This window comes from Sorex araneus, chromosome 11 (assembly GCF_027595985.1).
Source record: "Sorex araneus isolate mSorAra2 chromosome 11, mSorAra2.pri, whole genome shotgun sequence".
NCBI classification, from domain to species: Eukaryota; Metazoa; Chordata; class Mammalia; order Eulipotyphla; family Soricidae; genus Sorex; species Sorex araneus.
Genome location: NC_073312.1, coordinates 44,243,595 through 44,270,898, shown reverse-complemented (window position 1 = coordinate 44,270,898; position 27,304 = coordinate 44,243,595). Strand labels below are relative to the sequence as shown.

At 37.7% G+C, this 27,304-nt stretch overlaps 1 protein-coding gene across 7 annotated transcripts in view; it reads left to right on the top strand.

The window, feature by feature from the left end:
* NRG3 (neuregulin 3) overlaps nt 1-27,304 on the top strand; it is a 1,111,934-nt gene that overhangs the window by 836,972 nt on the left and 247,658 nt on the right. For all 7 annotated transcript variants that reach the window (XM_055119559.1, XM_055119557.1, XM_055119562.1 and 4 more), the window contains exon 3: nt 12,388-12,461. In XM_055119559.1, the coding sequence (XP_054975534.1) occupies nt 12,388-12,461 (74 nt within the window). The remainder of the gene's footprint in view (nt 1-12,387; nt 12,462-27,304) is intronic.

Here is a 27,304-nt window from a genome sequence, read left to right as displayed (position 1 = left end):
TCCAAATATTTACCTTGGGTAAGATCACTGGTTGCAGGGTGATTTATATATACACTGAATTTTCATGAAAAATGTCAGAATTGTGATAGATCAAGTAAAGGCATTAATCAAACCCCAGTTGAATTTGCATTTAGTTCAAATACATACTGGTTGGTTGATTCAGGGGGTAAAATACTCAGCACTTCTGAATCTTCATTCTCTTTTTTGGAAAGTTGTAACAATAATTCCAAGTTCAAAGACTATTTAAAAATATCTAATATTTATCATGTTCTTACCATGAATCACAGGTATTTTATCACTTTTTAAAAATACAATTTCTAGGAGGATTTTACTGTTTCTTCAGATGAAAAAAAAATGAAAGTTAAGGCCGTGTTAAGGGGAAAATTTATAGCTCTCCAAGCATTCCTCAGGAAGGAAGAAAGGACCCACATAGATAGCTTGACTTCACGACTCAAGACCCTAGAAAAGGACCAGAAAAAGGACCCCAAACCAGACCGAAGGAAAGAAATAATAAAAATTAGAGCAGAAATTAATGACATAGAAACCAAAAAAACAATCCGAAAGATCAATGAAACAAAGAGTTGGTTCTTTGAGAAAATAAATAAGATTGATAAACCGCTAGCAAGACTCACAAAGAAAGAAAGAGAGAAAACTCTAATAAATCGAATCGGAAATGAAAAGGGGGACATCATAACAGAAACCAGTGAGATTCAAAAGATCATTAGAGACTACTTTGAAGGTCTTTACGCCACAAAAAAGGAGAACCTAAAAGAAATGGATGGATTCCTTGATTCCTACAATCTCCCAACACTGAAGAAAGAAGACCTGGAATACCTGAATAGACCCATCAATGTTAAGGAAATTGAAACTGTAATCAAAAACCTCCCCAAAAACAAAAGCCCAGGCCCAGATGGTTTCACTGGCGAATTCTTCCAAACATTTAAAGAAGACCTATTGCCTGTTTTCCTCAAACTTTTCCAGGAAATTGAAAAAACAGGAACTCTCCCAAACAGTTTCTATGAAGCACATATCTCCCTAATACCAAAAGCAAACAAAGACACCACTAAGAAAGAAAATTACAGACCAATTTCCCTGATGAACACCGATGCGAAGATCCTCAACAAAATACTAACAAATAGGATCCAACAACTCATCAAAAAGATCATACATCACGACCAAGTGGGATTCATCCCAGGGATGCAAGGATGGTTTAACATTCGGAAATCAATCAACATAATCCAGCATATCAACAAAAGCAAAGATAAAAACCATATGATCATATCAATAGATGCAGAGAAAGCATTTGACAAGATCCAACATCCTTTCATGATGAAAACCCTCGCCAAAATGGGGTTTGGAGGAACTTTCCTCAAGATAGTCGAAGCCATCTATCACAAGCCTACGGCAAGCATTATCCTCAACGGGGAAAAACTAAGGGCCTTTCCTCTGAGATCAGGCACAAGACAAGGATGCCCACTCTTACCACTCCTCTTCAATATAGTACTGGAAGTACTTGTGATAGCTATTAGACAAGAAAAAGAGATTAAGGGCATCCAGATAGGAAGGGAAGAAATCAAACTCTCACTGTTTGCAGACGACATGATACTATATCTAGAGAAGCCTAAAACCTCTACTAAGAAACTCTTAGAAACAATAGACTTATACAGTAAAGTTGCAGGCTACAAAATCAATACCCAAAAATCCATGGCCTTCATATATGCAAACAATGAGGCAGAGGAAAGGGACATGAAAAAAGCAATCCCATTCACAATCGTGCCCCAGAAAATCAAGTACCTCGGAATCAGCTTAACCAAGGAAGTAAAAGACCTTTACAAAGAAAACTACAAAACTCTACTCCATGAAATCAAAGAGGACATGAGGAAATGGAAACATATACCCTGCTCGTGGATAGGGAGAATCAATGTTGTCAAAATGGCAATACTCCCTAAAGCATTATACAGATTCAATGCGATCCCTATAAATATACCCATGACACTCTTCAAAGAAATGGATCAAGCAATCCTAAAATTCATATGGAATAACAAACGTCCAAGGATAGCTAAAACAATTCTTGGGAAAAAGATGATGGGAGGCATCACCATCCCCAACCTCAAACTTTACTACAAAGCAGTAACAATTAAAACAGCATGGTACTGGAACAAAGGCAGAGCCAAAGACCAATGGAACAGGGTGGAATATCCCTACACACAACCCCAAATGTATGACCATCTAATCTTTGATAAGGGAGCAAGAGATGTGAAGTGGAGCAAGGAAAGCCTCTTTAACAAATGGTGCTGGCACAACTGGACAACCACATGCAAAAAAATGGGTTTAGACCTTGACCTGACACCATGCACAAAAGTCAGATCAAAATGGATTAAAGACCTCAACATTAGACCACAAACCATAAGGTACATTGAAGACAAGGTCGGCGAAACCCTCCACGATATTGAAGATAAAGGTATCTTCAAAGGTGACACGGAACTAAGCAATCTAGTAAAAACAGAGATCAACAAATTAAACATTAAATTAAACTAAAAAGCTTCTGCACCGCAAGAGATACAGTGACCAGAATCCAAAGACTATCCACAGAATGGGAAAGGATATTTACACAATACCCATCAGATAAGGGGTTGATATCAATGGTATATAAAGCACTGGTTGAACTCTACAAGAAGAAAACATCCAACCCCATCAAAAAATGGGGCAAAGAAATGAACAGAAACTTTACCAAGGAAGAAATACGAATGGCCAAAAGGCACATGAAAAAGTGCTCTGCATCACTAATCATCAGAGAGATGCAGATCAAAACAACCATGAGATACCACCTCACACCACAGAGACTAGCACACATCCAAAAGAACAAAAGCAACCGCTGTTGGAGAGGATGTGGGGAGAAAGGGACCCTTCTTCACTGCTGGTGGGAATGCCGACTGGTTCAGCCCTTCTGGAAAACAATTTGGACGACTCTCAAAAAATTAGATATTGAATTCCCATTTGACCCAGCAATACCACTGCTGGGAATATATCCCAGAGAGGCAAAAAAGTACAATCGAAACAACATCTGCACATGTATGTTCATCGCAGCACTGTTTACAATAGCCAGAATCTGGAAAAAACCCGAATGCCCCAGAACGCATGACTGGCTGAGGAAACTTTGGTACATCTATACAATGGAATATTATGCAGCTGTTAGAAAAAAGGAGGTCAAGAATTTTGTAGTTAAGTGGATGGGCATGAAAAGTTTCATGCTGAGTGAAATGAGTCAGAAAGAGAGAGACAGACATAGAAAGATTGCACTCATCTATGGTATATAGAATAACAGAGTGGGAGACTAACACCCAAGAACTGTAGAAATAAGTACCAGGAGGTTGACTCCATGGCTTCGAGGCTGGCCTCACGTTCGGGGGAAAGGTCAACTCAGAGAAGCGATCACCAACTACATTGTAGTCGAAGGCCATGTGGGGGAAGGGAGTTGCGGGCTGAATGAGGGCTAGAGACTGAGCACAGCGGCCACTCAACACCTTTATTGCAAACCACAACAGCTAATTAGAGAGAGAGAACAGAAGGGAATGCCTTGCCACAGTGGCAGGGTGGGGTGGGGGGGAGATGGGATTGGGGAGGGTGGGAGGGACACTGGGTTTACGGGTGGTGGAGAATGGGCACTGGTGAAGGGATGGGTTCCCGAACTTTGTATGAGGGAAGTATAAGCACAAAAGTGTATAAATCTGTAACTGTACCCTCACGGTGATTCTCTAATTAAAAATAAATAAATTTTTTAAAAAAAAAGAACGGAAAAAAAAATGAAAGTTAAGCAGTCAATAAGTACTGGATCCTGAATTTGAAAGTAGCCTGTGCTCAGAATGTAACCAAATCTAACCACCCCTGACCTCCAAAATGTAATGTTTAAATGCCTGGTGAACTTTTCATTTCCCTTAAGCAAATCTGACACAGACTTAGAAGATAGTGAAGAATACCTCAAGGGATTGCACTTTTTAAAAAATAATGAGTGTTTAATACACCCCTTAAAACTGGCAGACATGCCTCTTGTCATTACAAATTGTCTCCTTTCTTGTAATAGCAAATAAAACTGCATATCTTTCTATGAATTGTGGCTGATTCAATGAAGAAACAAATGTTGCAGTTTAGCACTATTGCTTTCATGAATTTAATTAATTTCTCATGTTTTAATTTTTACAACTAAAGTAAAAGTTTCAATAAAACCATTAATTTAAAGGAAACATATGTACCTATGTTCACTGCAGCACTACTTATTATAGTCAAGATCTGAAAACAAACTAAGCTCTAATGAGAACTGAGCAGATAAAGAAATTTTGGAACATATGTACCATGATTTATGACTACAGCTATTACAAAAGATGAAATCTCATACAATTCTGCAGATAAAACTAGAGGATATTATGTTAAGTGCAGTCAGAAAAAAAAAGGACAAATCAGGGGGCTGAAGCGATAGCACAGCGGGTAGGGCATTTGCCTTGCACGCAACCAACCTGGGTTCGATTCCCAGCATCCCATGTGGTCCCCTGAGCACCGCCAGGGGTGATTCCTGAGTGCAGAGCCAGGAGTAAAACCCTGTGCATCGCCGGGTGTGACCCAAAAAGAAAAAAAAAAGAAGACAAATCAAGATTCTCTTTCTCACAGGTGCTATATATATGTATATATATATATATATACAGAGTAAGGAAAAAGAGAATGTCCAGTCAAAACAACTTCTTGTATTTGATTAGAAAACCAAATTTTTTAAGTAACAGGTGAGGGAAGATGGCAAAGTATAGGGGAGGATGGAGTGGATGAGAAGGAATTAAAGGGCAGTGTCTATAGTTTTTGGTACATTGGTGATAGTTGTGGAGAAGTAATAGTGTAAACCCAAAGGAAATATTTTTAGAAGATTATTGTATACATTATGACCTCAATAATTATAAAATTAAAAAAAATAATGGCTATTATTTGGGGGGGTGATGAGTGCCTCACAGTGGATTATGCAGTGAGTAAAAGTTCATCACTCTAGCACTGCACTGTTGTCCAGTTGTTCATAAATTTGCTCGAGAAGGCACCAGCTATGTCTCCATTGTAAGACTTGTTGTTACTGTTTTTGGCGTATCGAATCCCCCACATCCCCCACGGGTAGCTTGCCAGGCTCTACCGTGTGGGCAGGATACCCTCAGTAGCATGCCAGGCTCTACAAGAGGGATGGAGGAATCAAACCTGGGTCAGCCACATGCAACACAAATGCCCTACCTGCTGTGCTATCGCTGCAATCAGTACCAAATTTAATTTTTACTACAAATTCTCACTTATCATCACTCCATATCCAATACTTTTTTCTATTGTAAACTTTCATTTATAAAATCAATATTAACTTTTAGATATGTTTCTTTTCCTATTGTGTGCCATTCCAATGGATGACAAAGCTATAATTCCTCATAAAACCTTCCTTTTCCAACAAATTTTGTATAATTTAATAACCATGCCATGTTTGAAACATCAGTAATTGTGTCTATTTGAATTGCAACATTTTGGCTGCCCTTAAATAAAATAAAGTGCTAGAATTGGCCATTCAGTAATTTCAGAAATCATTTTAGAAACTGCGTCATTCAATAATGTAATTTTGCCAATTTTATCCCCATACATTTTCCCTAAGAACTATTTCTGACATTTGAGTAACAGTAGGTAACACAAGATCTTCTATTGTGTAGAGCTTTTTTTTCAATTAAATAAAAGGCTTAATAAGATCCAAGTACATGCTTTTCCTTGACAGCAACTGTTTCTCAGGGTATTGCTTTTCATTATTTAAAGATTTAAACTTGTTCAAAGTAATTCTTGAGTTAAGTGTTGTACCAAAATGTTGCCTGCTTGATCTTAATAAGATATTGTTTTAGGTTGGTTCCATGCTATCTACAGCCAAAACTTCATCATCTATTATGCAAAGAGGTTTTTCCACACCATAATGAGTATTAGAATATATTGCTAAAATGATTTGACAGATGTTCTCTGTCACCAATGTAGCTGTACTTCCGCCTGGAAATGAAGATTCTGCCATATAGTCAACAGTTTTATGTCTTCTCTTTAAATGTAGCCACTTATCCATAACCATAAGCTATTTTAACTCTAAAATATAAAGTTGCTGACAATTTATCACTATCATTTGTTTATGAAATTTCCTTTTTTGCATATCTAAAAAATTGTGTTCGCACATGCAGTCAGTGATGTCAAAGAAGTGTCATTAGTGCTCTTGTCTTTACTTTCTGCAATAAGGCATATTTGGGTAGAAGCAGGATATAATAGAAATTTTAAAAATCAGACACTCTAAAATAATAGAATACAAGTATACACTCATTCGGCACCTACGTGCTAAGAAAAAATGGTAGGAAAATATTGTCACCCTAATTTATCATCTTTTGATAAGGAGTGAAAATATTTGTGTGCAGTGCAGAAGCCATCCTCAACCTCTAGCCTATGGACTCAGTATCCCCAGAAATGACCACGTGACCCCGGGCCTCCTGAGCACTGCTTTGGATTCCTCCCCAGAAAACAAACAAATAAAGAGATGAATCCCCTTTCTTGAAGTCTTCCTGATCTAGGTTGGGTAATATTTTAGTCCATTTAATAAAGCAGTTATTTTTAAATTTTTATTTATTTAAAATTTAATAGCCTTGTTCTCCCTCTTGGAAAACCTGACAAGCTACCAAGAGTCTATTGCTCCCCATGGGAGAGCCTTGCAAGCTCCCCATGGTGTATTCATATCTCAAATACAGTAAAAGACATAAACATACCTCTCAGAGAGCCCGGCAAGCTACCAGGAGTATCCCACCCACACAGCAGAGCCTGGGAAGCTACCTGTGGCGTATTCAATATGCCAAAAACAGTAATAATAGGTCTCATTCCCCTGACCCTGAAAGAACCTCCAATCGTTGGGAAAGACAAGTAAGGAGAGGCTGCTAAAATCTCAGGGCTGAGTGTAATAGAGACATTACTGGTGTCCGCTTGAGTAAATTGACGAACAATGGATTGACAGTGATACAGTAATATTTATTTAAAGTTTAGGCTGTGGGTTTAAGACAATGTTTTAAGTTTATGATATTGAAGTACATAGTAATAGCATATCACTTCCATCAAAATGCTCATGATCCTCTTTATCCCGTGTCACCTTTGTAAGACTTTCCTTCACCCCAAGTTTCCCCCACTGTTGATTATCAGAAGTTATGGTTTTGCTGCATACTGTCACTCCCTTAGCACTACCTATGTGTTCCAGTTTCTTCATCTATGTTCTTGTGTTACTTCTATCAATGTTCCTGTGGTCCTGTGTTGCTTTCCATCTCCCATTCCTCCCTACCCTACACACTTTCAGGTCTGTAATCCAGTGTCCATGGTTTATTATTGACTGATATTATCCATACCCTTGATTTGTTTTTCTGTGTGCTACAGATGAGTGAGATATTTTTCCTCATGCCTCTTGCTTCTTTGGATCAACATAATACCCTCCAGTTCTGCCCAAGTTGCTGAGAACTACATGACTTTATTTTTTTTCCTCTGTGGCTGCATAGTATTCCTTTATGTACCACAACTTCTTTATCCATTAATCTGTTTTAGGTATTTGGATTGTTTTTACAGCCTGGCTATTTTGCTAAAGTTTCATTGAACATAAGTGTGCACATATCTTATCAAATATATGTTTATAAGCACGGAAAAATCTGAAATTTGGGCCGATAATCATGCACTTCGCACTTTCTCATCTTCATGTTTTTTCCCTCTGGTCTTTTTCCAAGTATTAACTTTTAAAATTGTTTCACTAAAACTGAGTTTTTCTTAGTGATGATACAGAATAAGAGTTGATAGAATGAGTGGCTTTCTAATGTAGGTACAATAGGACAAGTGGGAAATGGTGAAGGCAATAGTAGAAAGAACAAAAACATACAAAGAGAGCAGCTTGCTCTTAATACAACACGATCACCAGCTCTGGTTCAGGAAGGACGATGCTGGTTTATTATTTGGCCATAAGACTCACCGAGTGAAAGATACTTTTTTGATCCTTAAATTGGGTTCAGATTCATTATGCCAAGTTTATCCTCAACTCAGTTAGCAGGGGCCAATCTCTCTTATTCATGGTGACTCTACTATAGATCTCTTCAGCTACTTTGGCCTGGCATGCATTGAACATTTTCATAACTCTTCTCTTTCCTCCACTTTTTAAATTTGGTTATAAAAGAAGCACGGTGATCAAGAAGTTAATGGTGTAAGGGCCAGGGAGTTAGCTTAATGAGACAGAGAACATGTTTATCTTAGGGTATCTGGTACCCCTCATTTAAGTCCCGGCCACTATATGGTCCTCTGATGGTCCTCTGATTACCTCTCAGAGTTATCCATCCTCGTTATTCAAAAATAAACATAAAAACATGAGCAAAAAAATGTGTTGGTTTCTGAAATGGCAACTTCTTTGCATCAGAGTAAATGCACATACAGAATTTAAGGCCAGTTTTTTGTTTTTTCCCAAATAAAATATCTTAGCTCTTTCAGACTGAATTTGTTTTGTGATTGTTCCACAGCCCTCCTATTTTCTTTGTACAACTTTGTCATCCTTGACTGTCTTTACTATTCCAGGCTTGCTCACTGTTCCTAGACCCTTTAGATGTAGAATTAAAATGTACCTATAAAATTCAGAGGTCAGTGATTTTTTTTCCACTGAGGCACTGTTTTAATTAACAAAGTTATTTATGACTGAGTTACAGTGCACTGACACCAGTCCTTTCACCAGTGTCACGAATGTCCACTTTCTTTCCTCCCCAGTGTCCCCCATTCCTCTGCCAACCCCTATTCTGCCTCTATGGCAGGCTCTTTTTCTTTTTTTACACTGTGGTTTACATTACTGTTACTGATATGGTTTTGTGCCTAACACTTTAGCACTTTCCAGCACACACTCCACCTCCTGAATGGACACTTCCCTCTGCCATTGTCATAGTGTCACAGTGCCTCCCTGTACCGTCTCACCCCACCCTCCACTACCCTCCCCCTACACACATCCTTTGCCTATATTCACTATGCCTCTTCCTGAAGGCCAGTTTCCATGTTTTTTGTTTCTATTGCCTTTGGGCATTTTTTTATTCCCCTACTATGTTTCTTTACATCCCAAATATGAGAGAGAGAGAGAGCTTTGTGATTTTTAATATCTAGTGCTGATGCAAACTGCTAAGGGACTAAGGAATTCGAAGAAAAGACTGTTGATAAATTGAATGGAACTTTGAAACTACTGCACAGTAAAAAAAATATATATAAGCCCTAAACAGAATATTGATCTGGTTGAAGTAAGGTCTGTGCTTTTAAAAATATAAATTTACCAGGCTTAGAGAGATAGTTTAGTAGTTAGGGCAATCCCTGACACCCCAAGCCCCACAAGTAGTGCTCTCTGACCATAGACTCAGGAGTAAGCCCCGAGCCTTGCAAGGTGTGGTTCTCAAACCATATGTATCATTAAAATTATATACATACACATATATACACTTATAATTCTTTTAAATTCTGTCATATTTTATTATGATAAAAAGACAGAAAGACCTATGAAATACATTGTTATTACGTGTATCATACAAAAAGCAAAATCTCAAAACATAAAACAATTGCAATTACACACAATTCCCAAGCGGTGTCCTTATCCCACGGTGAGAAAGTTCCCCGGCACTCATCTGGGCAGCAGGAATGCATTTTAAAACTTTCCTTGCTCTCTGTCCTTAGTATCACTATAGATGTCATCCACTACATGGGCATAGCCTTCTGCCCTACGTTCTGCTTTACATTTGGATGGGTCTGAGCTTATGGAGGTGGCAAATATGTGAGATTTTTAAATGAAAAATTTAATTTGTCCTTCTTAAAAACCCAATACCTTGGGGCTGGAGTGATAGTACAGCGGGGAGGGCATTTGCCTTGCACGCGGCCGACCCAGGTTCAATTCCCAGCATCCCATATGGTCCCCTTAGCACTGCCAGGGGTAATTCCTGAGTGCAGAGCCAGGAGTAACCCTGATGCATTGCTGGGTGTGACCCAAAAAGCAAAAAGTAAATAAAAGGCCCGATACCAGTTAGTAGGGACAGTGCCTCTTTACAGGAAGCAGGTCTTCTGCACACCTAGTCACAGGCTCCACTGCCTGGTTTCTACCCCGGGTGGGGCTGCGTCTGCATCATCACTCCTGGTAATCCACAGCACACAGCTACTGATGTGGGATGAAGACACAGGATAGTTCCGCCACCCCCGCCCTGATACCCTATTGGACCTCAGCACCTTGAACGGGCTCAAACTTGTGGAAAATCAGTTTAAAGCGTGAGAAATTTCAAACATCTATTCTTGTCTTCCTTCCCATATGGAAATGGAAAATGCATTTTACGTACCAAAGAAGGCGCTAAAAGAAAAAACAAAACAAACAAAAAGCACTTTCCCTTAAAAGTAACTCTCTTATCTCCCTAGGATACCATTTTCATATTAAATGAAGATATGAGGAATAAAGTTGCATTAAAATCACCTACTTGTGTTATAAATTAAGACTGTCCAAAATGTAAATGTGCAATAGCACATGTTGAACCTAGGTGAAAAAAATAAAATAAAAGAGGGACAAAAACATAAGAAAAGTTTGCAAAGTACAGAATTTAATTTTGTTGGGGGGCCACACCTGGTGGTGCTCAAGCTTTGCTCCTACCTCTTTGCTCAGGAATCACTCTTGGCAGTGCTTAAGGGACCATATGTGGTTCTGGGGATCAAACCAGGGTCAGTCCCATGCAAGGCAAACACACTGCCCACTTTACCATACTCCCTTTGCCCAAGATATTAGAGTTTTATATACCAGATGTATTTTCCTACTTCATACCATTATTTGATAATGGTAAACAGTCATGTCTGTTTCAGTTCAAGTACAATACATAAATAAGAACAGAAAAGTTATGAAAATAGTTTTCAATAACCTGTTGATTATTGAAATACCACAGGAGTATCGTGTATCAGAAGTCTTTGTTCTCTGTCTATGAGAAAAACTGCCAAATTCCCTCCAGAGTTCTAGGCTTTAAAAGGCGCCAGAGAGAGCCTGAATTCCAGTTTGGCTCACAATGAACCTTAGAAAAATCACTTTACCTCCCTGCCTTTCCGAGAAGTTGCTCCAGTTTCAATAGACCTTATCTAGTAGTTTATTACACTCAGAAAACAAAGCAGTCTAGAGGAAGAATCCACAGAGCTAGTTCTCTGACAAAAGAGTCCTTTTGAATTCCTTTGTCAATTCCATAGATTTCTAACAACCAGAGGATTGTTTTTTTAAAATCTGATTTTTTATGCCTGCAAGCACAATTTCCTTCTCTGTAAGTAGCACAGATTCATCTCATAAGCAAGGATGGATACTTCCCTGCTTAACTCGAGCATGACAGATTAAGCAGCTAGTCCATCACTGAATTTCACCTCACCCCCAGCCCTAGCAACCCCACCCTGTACCCCACCCCCACCCCCAACCAGGCACACCAACGGAGACCATTAAGAGAAAGGCATTTGGGGCCATGGCTGTATTTGTTCCTTGAACTGCCTGCTGATGAGCCGTTACTGTCTGAGGCATCCATGCAGCCCTGATTGAGCAAGCAGTGTGAAGAAGAGGCATAGCACTGGCAGGGCTGAAGCGACATGCCTCATTGAGGGTGCTCCCAGGCAAATTCTTCACTTCTATATTGTGCCCTCAGCAGGAAAGTTGCCTGTACAATGTCTGGCAGAAAGCAGGCACTTCACACATGTTTGCCGAGTATAAAAGAGAATAATGAGGAGAGAAATAAGCGTGTTTAGGGAAAATGCACAAAAACCTTGCACTTAGATAGATGTCTTTCAGGACTTGCCAAATTGTAGCAGAATGTTTTTAATTTTTGCCCAAGTGTTTTAGGTGACGCCTGAAGAATAGCTGAGTTAAGAGGAGAGTAAAGTAGTGTTAGCAAACAAACAACACTAGGGAATGAGAGTCACTGGAAGAATTTTCATTTATCAATTAGGATTTTTTTTTGAAAAATAGTACTTGCAAGATATTTCTGAAGGGGCATTTGCACTCTTGTAAAACCAGTGTGTTGTATGAAGAAATATATTCCTACATCCAAAAGTATAACATAAAATAACATTATTCAGAATGCTACATGGGGCATCTTAAAAAGCTGTTCAATTTATTCAAGAAGTCTTGTTTTTATTTTTGCACAGAAATAGTTATTAAAATCTGGCGATGTTAGAAAGAGACTGAATCACATAATGCAAATACATGAATGTACTGTTCTCACAATTATGTAATTGTTGGCTTTTTTGCTTTTTGTAATCTTAAATCTTTCACAGCTACATGCATTATATTTGTCATTTGTCTCTTTCACTCAGGTGCAAAGAAGGCTACCAAGGAGTCCGCTGTGATCAGTTTCTACCGAAAACTGATTCCATCTTATCAGATCCAAGTAGGTCAAGTGTTTTTCTGCTCTCTTTAATACAATATATAGGCTGTCCTTACTCTGAACTGCTAGTGTTACTAACTCAGTTGAAGGCTCCATTTCAGTTGTGTGTCTCTGAAAGCTGCCAAGGGGAGAAGTTGGTGACAATATGAAAGCTCAAAATCTGCTCAGAACTAACTCGATCCAGGCATAGAGCTTCTCCAGTGACTGGGCCAAATCTTATGATTCAGCTTCATCATTAGTCTCAACTGGAAACTCTAGCAAATCTCCCTTAGCTCTTAAGTCTACTACCATGTGTACTCTCTATCTCATTATAAAAACAGAGGTAGAAGAGCAAAAGGATTGGTGTTATTGTGGTTTTGTTCATTTCAAAAGAATATTATGAAAAATACAACATTATATTTGTTCTTACCCTCTGGCTGGTAATTTATGACAGGGAACTATGAATATGAAAAATGATGAGAAATTTTTAAAGGGTGGAAACCTCATTTTTAGCAACACTACTCATATTCCATTAAAAATAGTGCTAGTCATTAAATTGTATGTTTTTTTGTAGTCAAAAGTTACTGCCTCTACACTGGGCCCAAATTCCAGTGAAATGAAAATGTTGATTTTATCTCGGAATAATCTTTTGTTATTTCAATGACCCGCTCCAATCAGCAATTCAGAAAGGGGAGTTTTTTTTTTCAATCAGCAGTTTGATTCAGTGAGGGTATGACAGATATCATCAATGAAGTAAATGTTATAGTTTTCTATCAGGCATATAAAACATAAACTTTAGCAAAATATGTGTTAAGTGACTACAAAGGTTGCCCTTCCTGTTAGTGAGCATGGCTGCATGGAGAACTTGTCAAGTCATCTTTCAGAATCTCTTCAAAATGCAAGTTTTTGTTTTCATCGTGAATTTCTAGCTCTATTTCCTCTAGGAAGTGTAGTGATGTTTTCTTTTTTAAGGAAAAGTTTTGTTTACTGTAAGTTATGCTCTAGCCTTTGCAAGGCAAGCCACCATACAGGATAACTGTCCTCTTCTTTGGAAATTTAACTTTCCTGGAGAAAAAGGAAGACTGGCTAAAATAAAAGCTAACCACCAAGTTAGTCGTGAATTACTTCTATTCTCTGAAATATGAGGACTGGTCTAAGAACTTCCTATTGTGGTTTTAGGTGCTTATCTGGAAAATCTGGAAAAATAGTTTATTATAACAAACATAGATTTTTATAGTTTCTTAAAACATATTTTTATTGTTTTTTTTTTAAATAGCCTAATTTTTCTCTTTAATTTTTTTTTCCTTTTTTTTTTTTTTTTGCTTTTTTGGTCATGCCTGGTGATGCACAGGGGTTACTCTTGGCTCTGCACTCAGGAATTACTCCTGGTGGTGCTCGGGGGATCATATGGGACCCTGGCAATCGAACTCAGGTCATCAGAGTGCAAGGCAAATGCCCTACCCGCTGTGTTGTCACTCCAGCCCCACTCTCTGTTTGATTTTCATTCTTCTTTTCTTTCTCGTTCTTTCTTTCTTTCTTTCTTTCTTTCTTTCTTTCTTTCTTTCTTTCTTTCTTTCTTTCTTTCTTTCTTTCTTTCTTTCTACCTTTCTTTCTTTCTTTCTTTCTTTCTTTCTTTCTTTCTTTCTTTCTTTCTTTCTATGATACCTTTTCTTCCTTCTTTTGCTATAACGTTTTTTGTTCTTTCCTTTAGACTCTTTCTCTCCCTACTTTCTTTTTTTCTTCTTAATCTAGTTTCTTTCTTTTTATACATAGCCATATAATTTCTGTACATTCAGGGCACTAAGGAAGGGAAAATCATTCATATAGTCATGTCTCTTTATGCAATCAACATACTTCCAACTCTACTGGAAATCATAACCTATCACTGCAAAAGTTGACTATGAGAATCACATAAGGATTCTTTCGAAGAAAAGTGATCCTGTTATCAAACTGGATAATACTGTGAATCTATGAATAAAAAATACTTTCCACAACAGTATTTATAGTGGTGGAAAAATATATATTCTAAAAACTAATAGGATTATGTTTAAGTAAAATATCATGTAGCATATCAAATGTTATTAAATTATCATAAAAATGATTGTTGCAAGAAATAATCCTGTCAAGCGAAACCTCAAGAAAGAAAATTATTTTCATTCAAGATTGCAATTGGAATATCTTTTGCCCTAAAAAAAAATTCGATATGCTAAAGGAGGGCTTAATAGTCTTTCAGTCACAGAAATGTATATAAAGTGTTCTATTTGTCATGTTTGTGTGTAAAATGCCATAGTATAACATTACATGATTCAAAATGTCAGAATGCCATGAAACTTTTTGAAAGGACTTTTAAAAGCTAGATAAGTTCCTGGGAAAGCTTTCCAGGAAAATTCTTTCTTTAGTCTCTCTTTAGTGTGTGCATTTATTTAAATCTCTCTTTAGTCTATGTGTGCATTTATTTATTTATACATTTATTAATTAATTACTCAAATATTCCTTGACCACTGACTAAAAGTCATTTGACTGGTCAGACTCTGAAGGTATATATATATATAGGATTTGTATTTAAAATACTAACAGATTTAGGCTCTAAGGCTCAAACAGTCTAATAAGAGCGGAAAAACACATGGATACATAAGCATGGGAATGAGTCTGGTAGAAACATTTACTTCCCTATAACCTTGGCAGAATTATTTAGTCCCAAGCCTCAGGCTTTCCATCTGAGTAGTGGCAATAATACCTATAGGCACCTCTTTCAGAGATTGATGGAGAAGTTGATGCCAGAGGAACATTATCTCATTCCCATAGTCATTGCTATCATCATACTGGTATATACTTGGATTTTACATGTGCCACACACTGTGCCAAAGGGCTTTTTCTAGATTATCTCATTAAAAGCTCACAATCATAGTCTACCAGAAAATTACTAGCAATTGCTCACATTTTATAAATGAGGAAATTAGGCCTCTGAGATATTAAACAAACTTGCTCAAGGTCACAGAGCTAGTTAATTCTGGAGTATAGTTTCTGATCAAATGACTCTAGGGCCGGAGTGCCCAACTGCAGGGCTCTTTGTGTCTCTCCCTCGGCCCCTCCTTTCTCTAGTTATTTTCATTATGCCATTTATCACTCTAAATTTCATTGATGGACTCAATGACCTGCAGCCAACATTATTCTAAGACACAATATTTGCACAGTTTTCATATCTTAATGCAGCAACTTGAGCTTCCATAGAGATTTAAATCCCTAATGAAATTTTCCTGTCAAAATTCTTGCTGAAGGATCGTTTAATTTGCAGCTTATGATATCTTTGGAATGATTTTATGCTTAGGAAATAAACTTCCCTAAACATTCTCCCTCTGTACTTTCTTCTCTCTCTCTTCCCCCTCTCTCCCTTTCTTCTTCCTTCCTTTCTCCCTAGATGTTTAATGCATGATGTATTTTTATTTTTTGGGGGGGTGGGGTGTGGAGGGAGGGAACTAAAACCTCTGCTGTTTTATTCTTTCTTAGGTTATGTGCAAAATTGATCAGAAATAAACTTGGTCATATTCAAAGACAGTTAACCACAAATATAAAGCACTGTCACACTGTTGTAGCACTGTTGTCCCATTGCTCATCGATTTGCTCGAGTGGGCACCAGTAATGTCTCCATTGTGAGAGTTGTTGTTACTGTTTTTGGCATATTGAATATGCCAGGGGTAGCTTGCCGGGCTCTGCTGTGCGAGCGGATATTCTTGGTAGCTTGCCGGGCTCTCCGAGAGGGATGGAGGAATCAAACCTGAGTCGGCTGCATGCAAGGCAATGCCTTACCCTCTGTGCTATAGCTCCAGCTGTACAAAAATAGATAAAGGTTCAAATTGCATGTATTGGAGCAGGTGGGAAGTTTGTGGGGAGGTGCTACCAGGAAGGCAGTTTGAGAGGTTCAATGATGGCTATATTCTGTCTTTGCACTATGGTCCCAGACTGCTTCGCAGATGTCCTAGTCCTAAAGCTTAATCTCTCTCAACCCTTTAGTATATTACAATTAATTTCACTCATAAAGATATATATCACTGTATCACTATATCACTGTCATCCTGTTGTTCATTGATTTGCTTGAGCAGGCACCAGTAACATCTCCATTTGTCCTAGCCATGAGATTTTAGCAACCTCTCTTTACTCTACCATTTACCCAATGGTGCCACATTGGAAGCTATTTTAGGGTCAGGGGAATAAGACAATCATTGTTACTGTTTTTGGCATATTAAGTACGCTACGGGGAGCTTTCCAGCTTATATACACATAAGAATCAAATGTGCAAAGCACAATGATGTTCCTTCTTCAATATATATGCCCTGCGGAAAACAAGCTTAATTAATTGCTCACAAGGATTCCTTATATCGAGGCTGCAATGCTGATCACAAGTACGAATAGTAAGCCTGGTGTTCACAAGGAAGGCAGTGACAGAAATGGGTCAAAAGAACATAACCTTTGGGGAAAGAACTAGCCCCAGTGAGTCTAGCACTTACAAGAGGGATTTATTTGAACACTGCCATCTTTAGCTACGGTTGTCGAACAGTAAGCTTCTAGGAACTCCCATATCTTCTGGACAATGTCTAATGCCATTGCTGTGGAGTCAGTTTGTTCCCCAAAACACAGGACCTAGCTCTAACTCCCATTTGGTTTCCTTCTGTCCTATATCCACCTAATCAGGTACCTCTTCCAGTCTTGAATGACAGCTGGATTGAAATGAGAGCTAAGAATGGCTTAAGTATCTAGGTAGATAATTTACTGGATTTATTCTCTTATGAGCACAAGCCAGCCTAATTTACTATCAAAATTCTGATTTCTGACTGAATAGCTAGCACAGGAGGTATGGCATTTGCCTTGTATCCTCTTTGACTGTGACCTGGTTGACTCTCTTACACTAAAATGGATCCCATGACCACAGAGCCTTAGATAAGCCATCAGCACCACTGGCTTTGGCCCCAACCACCACCCTTTCCAGCCAAATTTTTAAAAATCCTGAATGGAGCGATGATAGAAACTCAAGAATATTCATACAGAGCAAAGTCAAAGAATTGGGGTGGGCAGATAAGATGCCCATGTGTTATTGTTTTTCTCCTTACACAGCTGGAGGCAGCTATTTTCAGGCCTTATTTTAACTCTCAAAAGGTGAGAGAGAGAGAGACTCCCTCTCAGAGAGCCTGGCAAGCTACTGAGAGTATCCCGCCCGTACAGCAGAGCCCTGGGAAACTACCCTTGGTGTATTCAATATGTCAAAAACAGTAACAACAAGTCTCACAGTGGAGATGTTACTGGTGCCTGCTCAAGCAAATCGATGAACAATGGGATGACAGTGCTACAGTGCTACAGTGTATTTTAAACGTCTCCTTACTGGCTTTATAATCCAGTGTCCCAAATTGGAATTGTGTGTCTATTCTGTAAGCCCAAGATTTAAGGTTTGAAAGCTTAAACTCTGAGTCATCTAGCCCTACCAGAGGAGAATGAAGTAACTTATATCAGCAGCACAAATAAAATTTTTCATTAAAAAATGTATTTTTTTTAACTCATGGATCAGACAGCATTAGAACTAGAAGTAGTAGAAGTCATCCCATTGTTCATCGATTTGCTAGAGTGGGCACCAGTAACATCTCCATCGTGAGATTTGGTGTTATTGTTTTTGGCATATGGAATATGCCATGGGTAGCATACCAGGCTCTGCCGTGCAGGTGGGATACTCTCGGTAGCTTGCCAGGCTCTCTGAGAGGGACGGAGGAATCGAACCTGGGTTGGCCACATGCAAAGCAAACGCCCTACCCACTGTGCTATCCTCCAGTCTGGAGCAGACAGCAATTCAACCTAACACAGTGTTTCTCAAAGTGGATGATACCTTCTCCCAGGAGGGACTGGAATGATTCAAATTGGTGGTAGCCACAACAGTAGTAAAACTGGTAGAGGCATGCTTTTTTTTTTTTTTTTTGCTTAGAGAGAGGGGAATTCCAGGGGGATGTGGAGCCATTTACTTATTTTCAGAAAAAAAAAGTTAGACCAAATAAATTTGTGAAACTCAAATATAGCGGATTAAAAAATAATCTGTACAAAATAATCTGTACAAAATAAACATCTGTGTGAATGTTTATTAGGTCACATATGCAGGGAAGTCGAGCTTAGAAACATATTTTACTTTAGTTTACTGATGGAGTGCTTAGTTTATGCAAATTTATCATGGGCTTAATCTGGTTTACAATAAGCACTTTTATTTCTTTAGATCTTAGGACTCAGGCGCTGCTCTCAACACACTGTATAAAATGCCCAGAGTCTGGACTGCATGTAAGTCTGATGAAAGCTTCCAAAAGAGTGAACCTGGGCTTAGAATCCTTGTTACGTCAAACTGGGCGTGTGTGTTCAAGAAATAATCACTTCATGAATGCAAGAGAGGATCAGCAGTGGGGACATTTATAAAGCAATTCATGCTATAGACTGTGCTTTTCATAATTGTATATAATACATATAAAAGTGATCTTTTTGTCTACATTTATAGAGAAGAGGTTAACAAAATTGGGAGTTACTCAGGTTAATGCTGAATTGGGTGTAAAAATGTCTTGGTTCTAGTCTTTTGACCACTTGCACTTAGTAATGAGACCTTGCTAAAATCACAGGATATGATTCACTCTCACATTATTTCCATGTTATGAGAATCCCCTAGATGTCCTGGTTAAAGTAAGATAAAGCAAAAGAAAAGGAAATTGTTCTATCTGTAAATCATTCAGAAATGAAAACAAATCGGCTGTTAAAAGACTATGTATGCTTTTTTCAGTCTCTTAGCTATTCTCCCAAAAATTAAGGATATAAAAAGTGCATCATGTTGTATAGGAACATAATGACGAAGGATTAGACCCCCAGTAAATTCAGTCTAGTAAATTGTATTTATTTAAATTGAATTATATGCTTCAAAGCAGAATAGGAAGCTTTTATAATCTGCAAGATTCATTCTGTTATTTATAACGCCATTCATAGGCTATACAATAGAGGTAGACCAGTTGTAGGCAGTTGTCAAGAAGCATATGTGTCTGACCTATTAAGTACTAGAGTCAGACAATAGGATCTTGGCAGACATTAGATTGCCTATGGGGTGGGCATTCCCTATCCTTTGCTCTAAAGGCTGTATGTTCACAAGAGATGAAATATACATTTATTTATTTATTTATTTATGCATTCAAAATATTAACAATATTTTTGTATCATTAAAGTTGTTTGATCTGGATGGATTCTAGTTTTCTTCTTTATCAGGTATCCATAATAGCAAATGCATACTTTCTGTTAAAATTAATCCATTTGGAGCATTTTGTGCTGAGACAGGCAAGAGCTCAAAAAATATTTTCATTATTAGTTTTTAAATGTTTTAACTGTTATTATTACCTTAAAACTACAAGTATGTTAGAAACTACTATAGGGACCACCAGGAATTTAAAAACACAAGACATTTATTGACTTAAATATCTCCAGTTGCATAGAGTGGAGGAAAAATGTCCAAACAGAACAAGTAAGAAAACAGAAAGGACAGAACAGTTTAAGGATACAGAAATTGAAGAGAGGGCAGTGAAAGTTCACTTAAAGTGGAGGGAGTGACTTGGTTGCTCAGAAAAAAAGGATTATCTGGGCTACAGCAGTGACCTATGGGCTTGTCACTGTGTGAATCACATACTGCACAATGTCCAACTTTACAAACACCATTCACACTGAATGTGAAGAACTCACCTTAGAATTGCATGTCATGGTTTGGGAAGAAAAATTTCTATTCATAAAACAAATGGAAAAAAATAAGATTTTGAGGGTACAAAGTATAACCTAATAGCTACTTTTCTTCAATCTTCTATTCTGTGTTAATGAGGGAGGTAGCTTACCGACTAGAACCTACCCAGAATACTTGTTTCCTAATGTGACTGTAGTACATTTATAGGTAAAATACAAAAATATATTGCCATTGTCTAGCTTTGAAAGGGAAGTCACAAAATTATCAGATTTTTGACCAAGCCTCTATAAATCTCTTCGAGTTCATCAGTTGTTAGTTTGTTGTCTTTTATGTATCCTCTTGTGAAAACCTTCAAATTTGTGTTTTTGAGTTGCACAAAACCCTAGACCTTTACAAATTAATTTACAAACAAACACATTTTCTAAAAATATTGGGAAAATATATATTTACAAGGAAGAACCAGCTTCCCAGGACTGCGTGATGACACCATTCAGAAATAAATAAGTTATGGGGCTGGCACGATAGCACAGCGGGTTGGGCGTTTGCCTTGCACGCGGCCGACCCGGGTTCGATCCCCAGCATCCCATATGGTCCCCTGAGCACCGCCAGGAGTAATTCCTGTGTGCAGAACCAGGAGTAACCTCTGAGCATCGCCGGGTGTGACCCAAAAAGCAAAAAAATAAATAAAAAAAAGAAAGAAAAAAAAAAGAAATAAATAAGTTAGTTCATCATTATTTTAAATAGTATCCAACTATTTCTTATCTTTCATATATATGCCGGCGTGTCAAAGTATTCCTATGTTGACTTACATCCATGCGATAGCAAGCTTCGTGTGATCACAGGGAAGCTCAGCTTCTTCATTCCCACCGCTGTTCTACTGTGTCTGTTCTGTCTCAGCTTGCTAACTGCTGTGCTTCAACCGAATTTTGTCTGGTGTTCTGGAGTCCATTCGACCTAGGAAATGAAGAACTTTTCTCCTGCTTTTGAAATGAATTTGGGTGTTTTCCAGCTTGCCTTTGTGTGTGACCATAACCACTTCACAGAATTAACCTATCTGTTCTCCCAACTTGGTCCAGAGAGCAGGTACTTCCGCGTGTTTTTCACTCTAGACTCCCAGAACTCAGATAGATTTCCCCCATCTCTGTCCTGCTCTTTGAGTATTTTCAGTTGATGAGGGAGTGCACGTTGTTAATGTGTTACGGTATTATTTTAGATTGTTTATTTCCTTTGTGATTTCTGCCAGGTGGTTTGTCTCACACTTCATTGTCTATTATTCATTATATTGACAGCTTAGTCAAATTCGATGTAGTAAGGATTAACTGCTAACATCTTAACATAACACTCCTGTACTTGAAATGTTCTCATCATTATTTACCTGTTTTTATGTGGGTTTTGTTTCCTCTTTTCTTTGTCAGGATCTATAATGGGTTCTCAACTTGGTCAGTATTTTCAAAGAACCAACTTTTCATTTCATTGATATTTTAAATTGTTATATAAATAAGTTGTGCTCTACTTTTAAACTTTTAAAAGTTTTTTATCTTATTTTAAGCACCTATGGTTTATAATGCCCCACCCCGCCCTGTCCCTATCCTTCAGTCACTATGATACTTTTCTTTTTGATTTTTTATTTACTCCCAATTTTAACCCGTGGATTTGCCCTCTTTTCTCTCTCCTTTTCTTTCTATCCTTTTCTGTCCTAGTTCTTTTGCATCAAATTTATAGGCTGAGGCATTTTTATATGTAATTCTTCTTGATTTCCTGAGGTCAACTTATGTTGCTGTAAACTTCCCTCTCAGTTCTGCTTTTGGTGCTTCCCACTGGTTCTGATAAATGGATTCTTAATTTTTTTCCATCCCCAAGTACTTTAGGATTTAACCTTTGATATTTCTCATTGATCCAATAATTGTTCAGCAGTATGCTTATTACCCATAAGTTGGTGATTTATCCTTGATTTGATTAGATAGTTCATACAAATGTGATCTAAAAATGATGGATATGACACAATATTTATAATTCATTTACATCGTTTTACGTTTCAACATATCATAAATCCTTGAAATTGTTTTATTTGATGTTGAAAAGAATTTGTATTCTGGTGTTTTGTGTCAGAATGCTTATAAATGTGTGTTTCATGCATGTGGTCTCATTTGTCTTGTTAGATCTTTACTTCCTATGTTTTAAATACAATTTCTCCACCAGAAAATTTTAATGTTTTTTAAGCATATTTTTTAAATGGTTTCAGTTTCAATTATACTTTTGTTGATTATTTTGGACTCTTTTCCTTTGCCCACTTTTAAATCTTGTGGTCCTTGAAGGAATTGTTTTGAGATTAAGGCTGTCATAAAGTAATTATTTTTCCAGATTTCTCTTTGTTTTGTTAATTATGGTATTTTTATACATTCTTTTATACATTCATATGTGGTGGTACTTCCATCTTTGCTCAGCAGTCATTCCTAAGGTGCTCCGAGAAACCATGCAGTGCCAGAGATTGAATTTGGACTTCCTGCATGCAAAGCATGTTCTCGGCATGTTGAACTGTCTCTCTGGCCCATTTATTTTTACTCTTTGAGGTTTTTTTGTTTGGGAACCATACCTGACAGTGCACTATTCTCAGAGATCACTTATATCAGTGCTCAGAGAATTATTTCGTGGTACTAAGACTAGAACTAGGGTTTGCCATGGCAAGCACTTAAGTCCCTGTGTTATATTTCTGCCCTAACACACCAAGTAGTTTTAAAATATGGAGAAAAATTTTGACCTTTATGTAGCCAATCACTGTATCACACTGTCATCCCATTGCTCATCGATTTGTTCGAGCGGGCACCAGTAATGTCTCTCATTGAGAAACTTATTTTTACTGTTTTTGGCATATCCAATACGCACGGGTAGCTTGCCAGGCTCTCCAAGAGGGACAGAGGAATCAAATCCGGGTCGGCTGCGTGAAAGGGGAAAGCCCAACTGCTTTGCTATCTCTCCAGCCCCCAATAAGTTAATAAAAACTTCTCCTATGTACTCATACATGGCTGTATATTGCCAGAATCTGTCTTTTTTTTATTTTTTGCACTGTATAATTTGGTAATAGGGGAAATTTTTAAAATAGATTTTAATAATTCTATCAGAATTTTTGGGGTAAGTTGAAGATTCTTATGGATTTAAATAAGCTCTTAATCTTAGATTCCTTAATCACATCTACCAGGTACTATCTGTATTCTTCCTATCCTATTGATAATGGTAACACTGATGTTATCTTGGACAAGGAGATCGTTCAGTGGTAGCACACATGCTTAGCATGCACCTGATCCATGTGCAGGCTCTGGCACTGCCAGGCCAAGCAGCACTGCATCCTTAGGTCCTTGCATTGAACATTGGGTCCCAAGATCTACTGTGAACCACATGGACTATCTCCACAACAAGGAGTAGTCAATTCTAATAAATATTATATATTTTGTACTCCATAGGGCTGGAGCGATAGCACAGCGGGAATGGACCCAAGTTCCATTCCTCCGCCCTTCTCGGAGAGCCCGGCAAGCTACCAAAAGTATCGCACCCACGAGGCGAGCCTGGCAAGCTACCTATGGCATATTGGATATGCCAAAAACAGTAACAATAAGTCTCTCAATGAGAGACGTTACTGGTGCCTGCTCGAACAAATCAATGAGCAAGGAGATGACAGTGACAGTGACAGCGATACTCCATAAGTTTTATAGATGTCTTTTTTTTTTTATTTCATTTTGTGGCCATACCTTGCTGTGCTCTCCGCAGTGCCAGGACCCAAGCCAGCCTTCCTTCATACAAAGTGTGCATTCCCACGCATTGCGCTATCTCTCTGGATTAATATTTTCTTACTTTTGAGAACATTTGATTAAATATGGCTCACGCGTGTACTGTATAGAATTTGGTTGACATAATATTTTAGAAAAATATAGAATATTTTGGGAAAATCCTCTGTATTTTGGTAATAAATATTATGTAAGGTTCAAAATAGTATAGTATATGAATAGGATGAAAATACAACTTATCATCTAACTTATACTACTTGAATAGTGAGAAAACAGTGAGCACAATGACAAAAATTGCAAAGTCCATTTTTGTGAAATTATGCTTTGATTTTATGTATGTGGTTAGAAATAACTTCAAGCCATTGCTCTACTAACCCATGACTCTCTGAAGAGGAAATCCTAACAGGGCTCTTATTCTGAGTACCTACCATTTATCTATACCTACTAGATGGTAAAAAGTAGGAGTGCAGCAGCAATATGGGCTACCTGCTCAGGGAGGTCTTCAACTCAGGATGGGTGTTTGAGCCACCCACACTCTCTGTCCTGTGTCAGAATCAATTTATTTTAAGGAATTCTAGCAGATTTTGTATTTTTCAAAAAAACAGTTTGATGTTTGATTTGGGTTAGACTTTAAAATAGCTTAAATTTCTAGATATGCATGAAAACTTATTTCTAAATCTGTAACATTTGAGTTGTTACTAATAACTGTGGACTCCACAATGTGAAGGCCTCTAACCAGTTTGTTTGTTACTTGCATTGAACTTGATGAGAACACAATGTTTTGTCATATTCTAATGTCCTTTTGCAAATGGTTACTTTTTTTAAAATTTTATGCTCTGTGATTTACAGTACAGTTAAATGATTGGGTTTTATACCTTTTAGAAGGTGTGGAACCAGCACCACACCCTCTCCAAGGGTCCATTTCCCTCTGCCATTGTCTCAATGTCCTTCCCATCCTGTCCTCTCCAGCCCTCCCCCATGGTAAGCTTCCTATTGAAGGCCAGTTCTCAGCTTCTGCTGTCTTTGGACATTTATTATTTCCTTGCTATTTTCCTTATAGTCTACCTATGAGGTAGTTAATTCTGAACCTAAATGATTAACTTTTGAGTGAGTATAAAGAACAATTAAAAGAAAGATAATGGGGAATTTGACCAAGACACTTTAAGATTAAAACCAAAGGAACAAGAAAAGAAGAAGAAAAAAAAAAACAAGAACAAAACAGACCCTCACCCAAATGTATTCAGGACATTTGATGTTATTTGGTGTTATTTATGATACCATAAATGACAAAAATAACATAAATAACAAAAGCATTTCTGAGTTTTGTCTATGCCATTTACTTTAGGTATATATCAATTACATCCATAACATTACATGCATTACTTATTATTATTAATAATTACTAATTATTAGTTATTGTTGGGCTGTATCGATAGCACAGCTGCTAGGATGTTTGCCTTGCATGTAGCTGACCCAGGTTCGATTCCTCCGTCCGCACAGAGAGCCCAGCAAGCTACCAAGAACATCCCGCCTGCAGGACAGAGCCTGGAAGCTACCCATGGTATATTTGATATGCCAAAAACAATAACAAGTCTCACATAGAGACATTACTGTTGCCCACTCGAGCAAATCGATGAAGAACGGGTCAACAGTGCTATAGTGCTACTAATCATTGTTACTTTATACACAATAGAGATAAATACATAATGATTTTCAATTCTGTTAATAATCTTTACTAAATATTTTCATTTATTTACATTCTTACTGTGCTCAGGAAATGTTTTGGAGTTAAGTGGCAGATTTACTTGTTTCTTTTTATTGTATTTTATATAATGATAATGCTGGGAGACAACTTATACAGTGCTGTGCCAAGCCACACACCCACAATCCTCTTCTCCTTGAGAGATCTATTTTAGGAGAAGAGAGTGAAGCAATTTCACTCTTGTTCAACAGGCATAAAATGGGGAATTTTCATCTATTGTAATCCTTATTCATAATTCTGTACTACCTTTGCTTTTTCCAATTTTATATAGTTTTTAAAAATGGAATGCAGATTGTAAATAGCTTCTAACAATGTGAGAATTGTGAATACTGATAAAAATGAACCATATTGTTGTTGACTGCAATCACATAAAAGGATTATTGGCTATCCTTTAGTACTATGGCTGTGTTTGAAATTCCGGTAGATTTTCATGAAAATGAGGAGTTACCTGCACATGCTTTTTTTATTATCTCTCCTTAAACATGGTCAGAGTTAATTAAGCTGACATTTGAAGAGTCTCACTAACCAGCAAAAATGACTCAATGTCTAAGATTTTAAATTCACATCTGCTCACTGTACTTTTTTAGTCCTCAAAAATATTTCTCTTCAGGGTCAATGGCTTTAAAAATATTAGGAACAGATATTTTTAAGACAAAGTAACATATGGGATGATTTTTAACAGTTGCTGGAAGATGTCTTTGTATATCTGTTTCCTATCTCTACATTTAGACTGCTGTTGTACTAATAACTCTGGAAATGGTTCAACATCCAGGTTGACTCGTAAGATGAAGAACGTTGAAACTGACATATTTTGTAATAAAGAAACCTTGTTGGTTTTTGGACCATACCTGGCTCTGCTCAGGCTTAAAGCACATAAACCCTTGTACTATCTCTCCAGTCCAAGTACCAACTGCTTTTATCACCAAAACTAATATAGTTTTATCAAGCCATGGAGGAAATAATTGTAAGTGGGAGATAGGTCACTGAAAGCAATTGTGATCTGATTATCTCACACTGTGTGTGAGCCCTCCTGCCATTTTGTAGAATCCACTATGGTTACAAGCTTTTCTGTGATGCATGCAAATGTGGTAGTGGTTCCCTGACAAATTCTAGATTGAGCTTCTTATATTCTTTTTTACATATAGGAGAATGAAAACATTTGCATATTATATTTTCAACAAAAATTTAACATCAGAAATGAAAATCTAATTTTCCATTATTTGTAATTATACAGACTGGGTGATAGCACAGCAGGTAGGGCATTTGCCTTGTATTCGGCCGACCTGGGTTCCATTACTCGGTCCCTCACAGAGAGCCCAACAATCTACCAAGAGTATCTTGCCTGCATGGCAGAGCCTGGCAGGTAACCCGTGGCATATTCAAAATGCCGAGAACAGTATCAACAAGTCTCACAATGGTGATGTTACTGGTGCCCACTCAAGCAAATCGATGAACAATGGGACTACAGTGCTACAGTGCAGTGTAATTACAGATGAAACCAAAACCTACCATGCTCATACGATCATTTGGAAATAAAAGGAAAGCAGTAATATATGTGATGAATTTTCAAAATGTATTAAGAATGTATTCATAT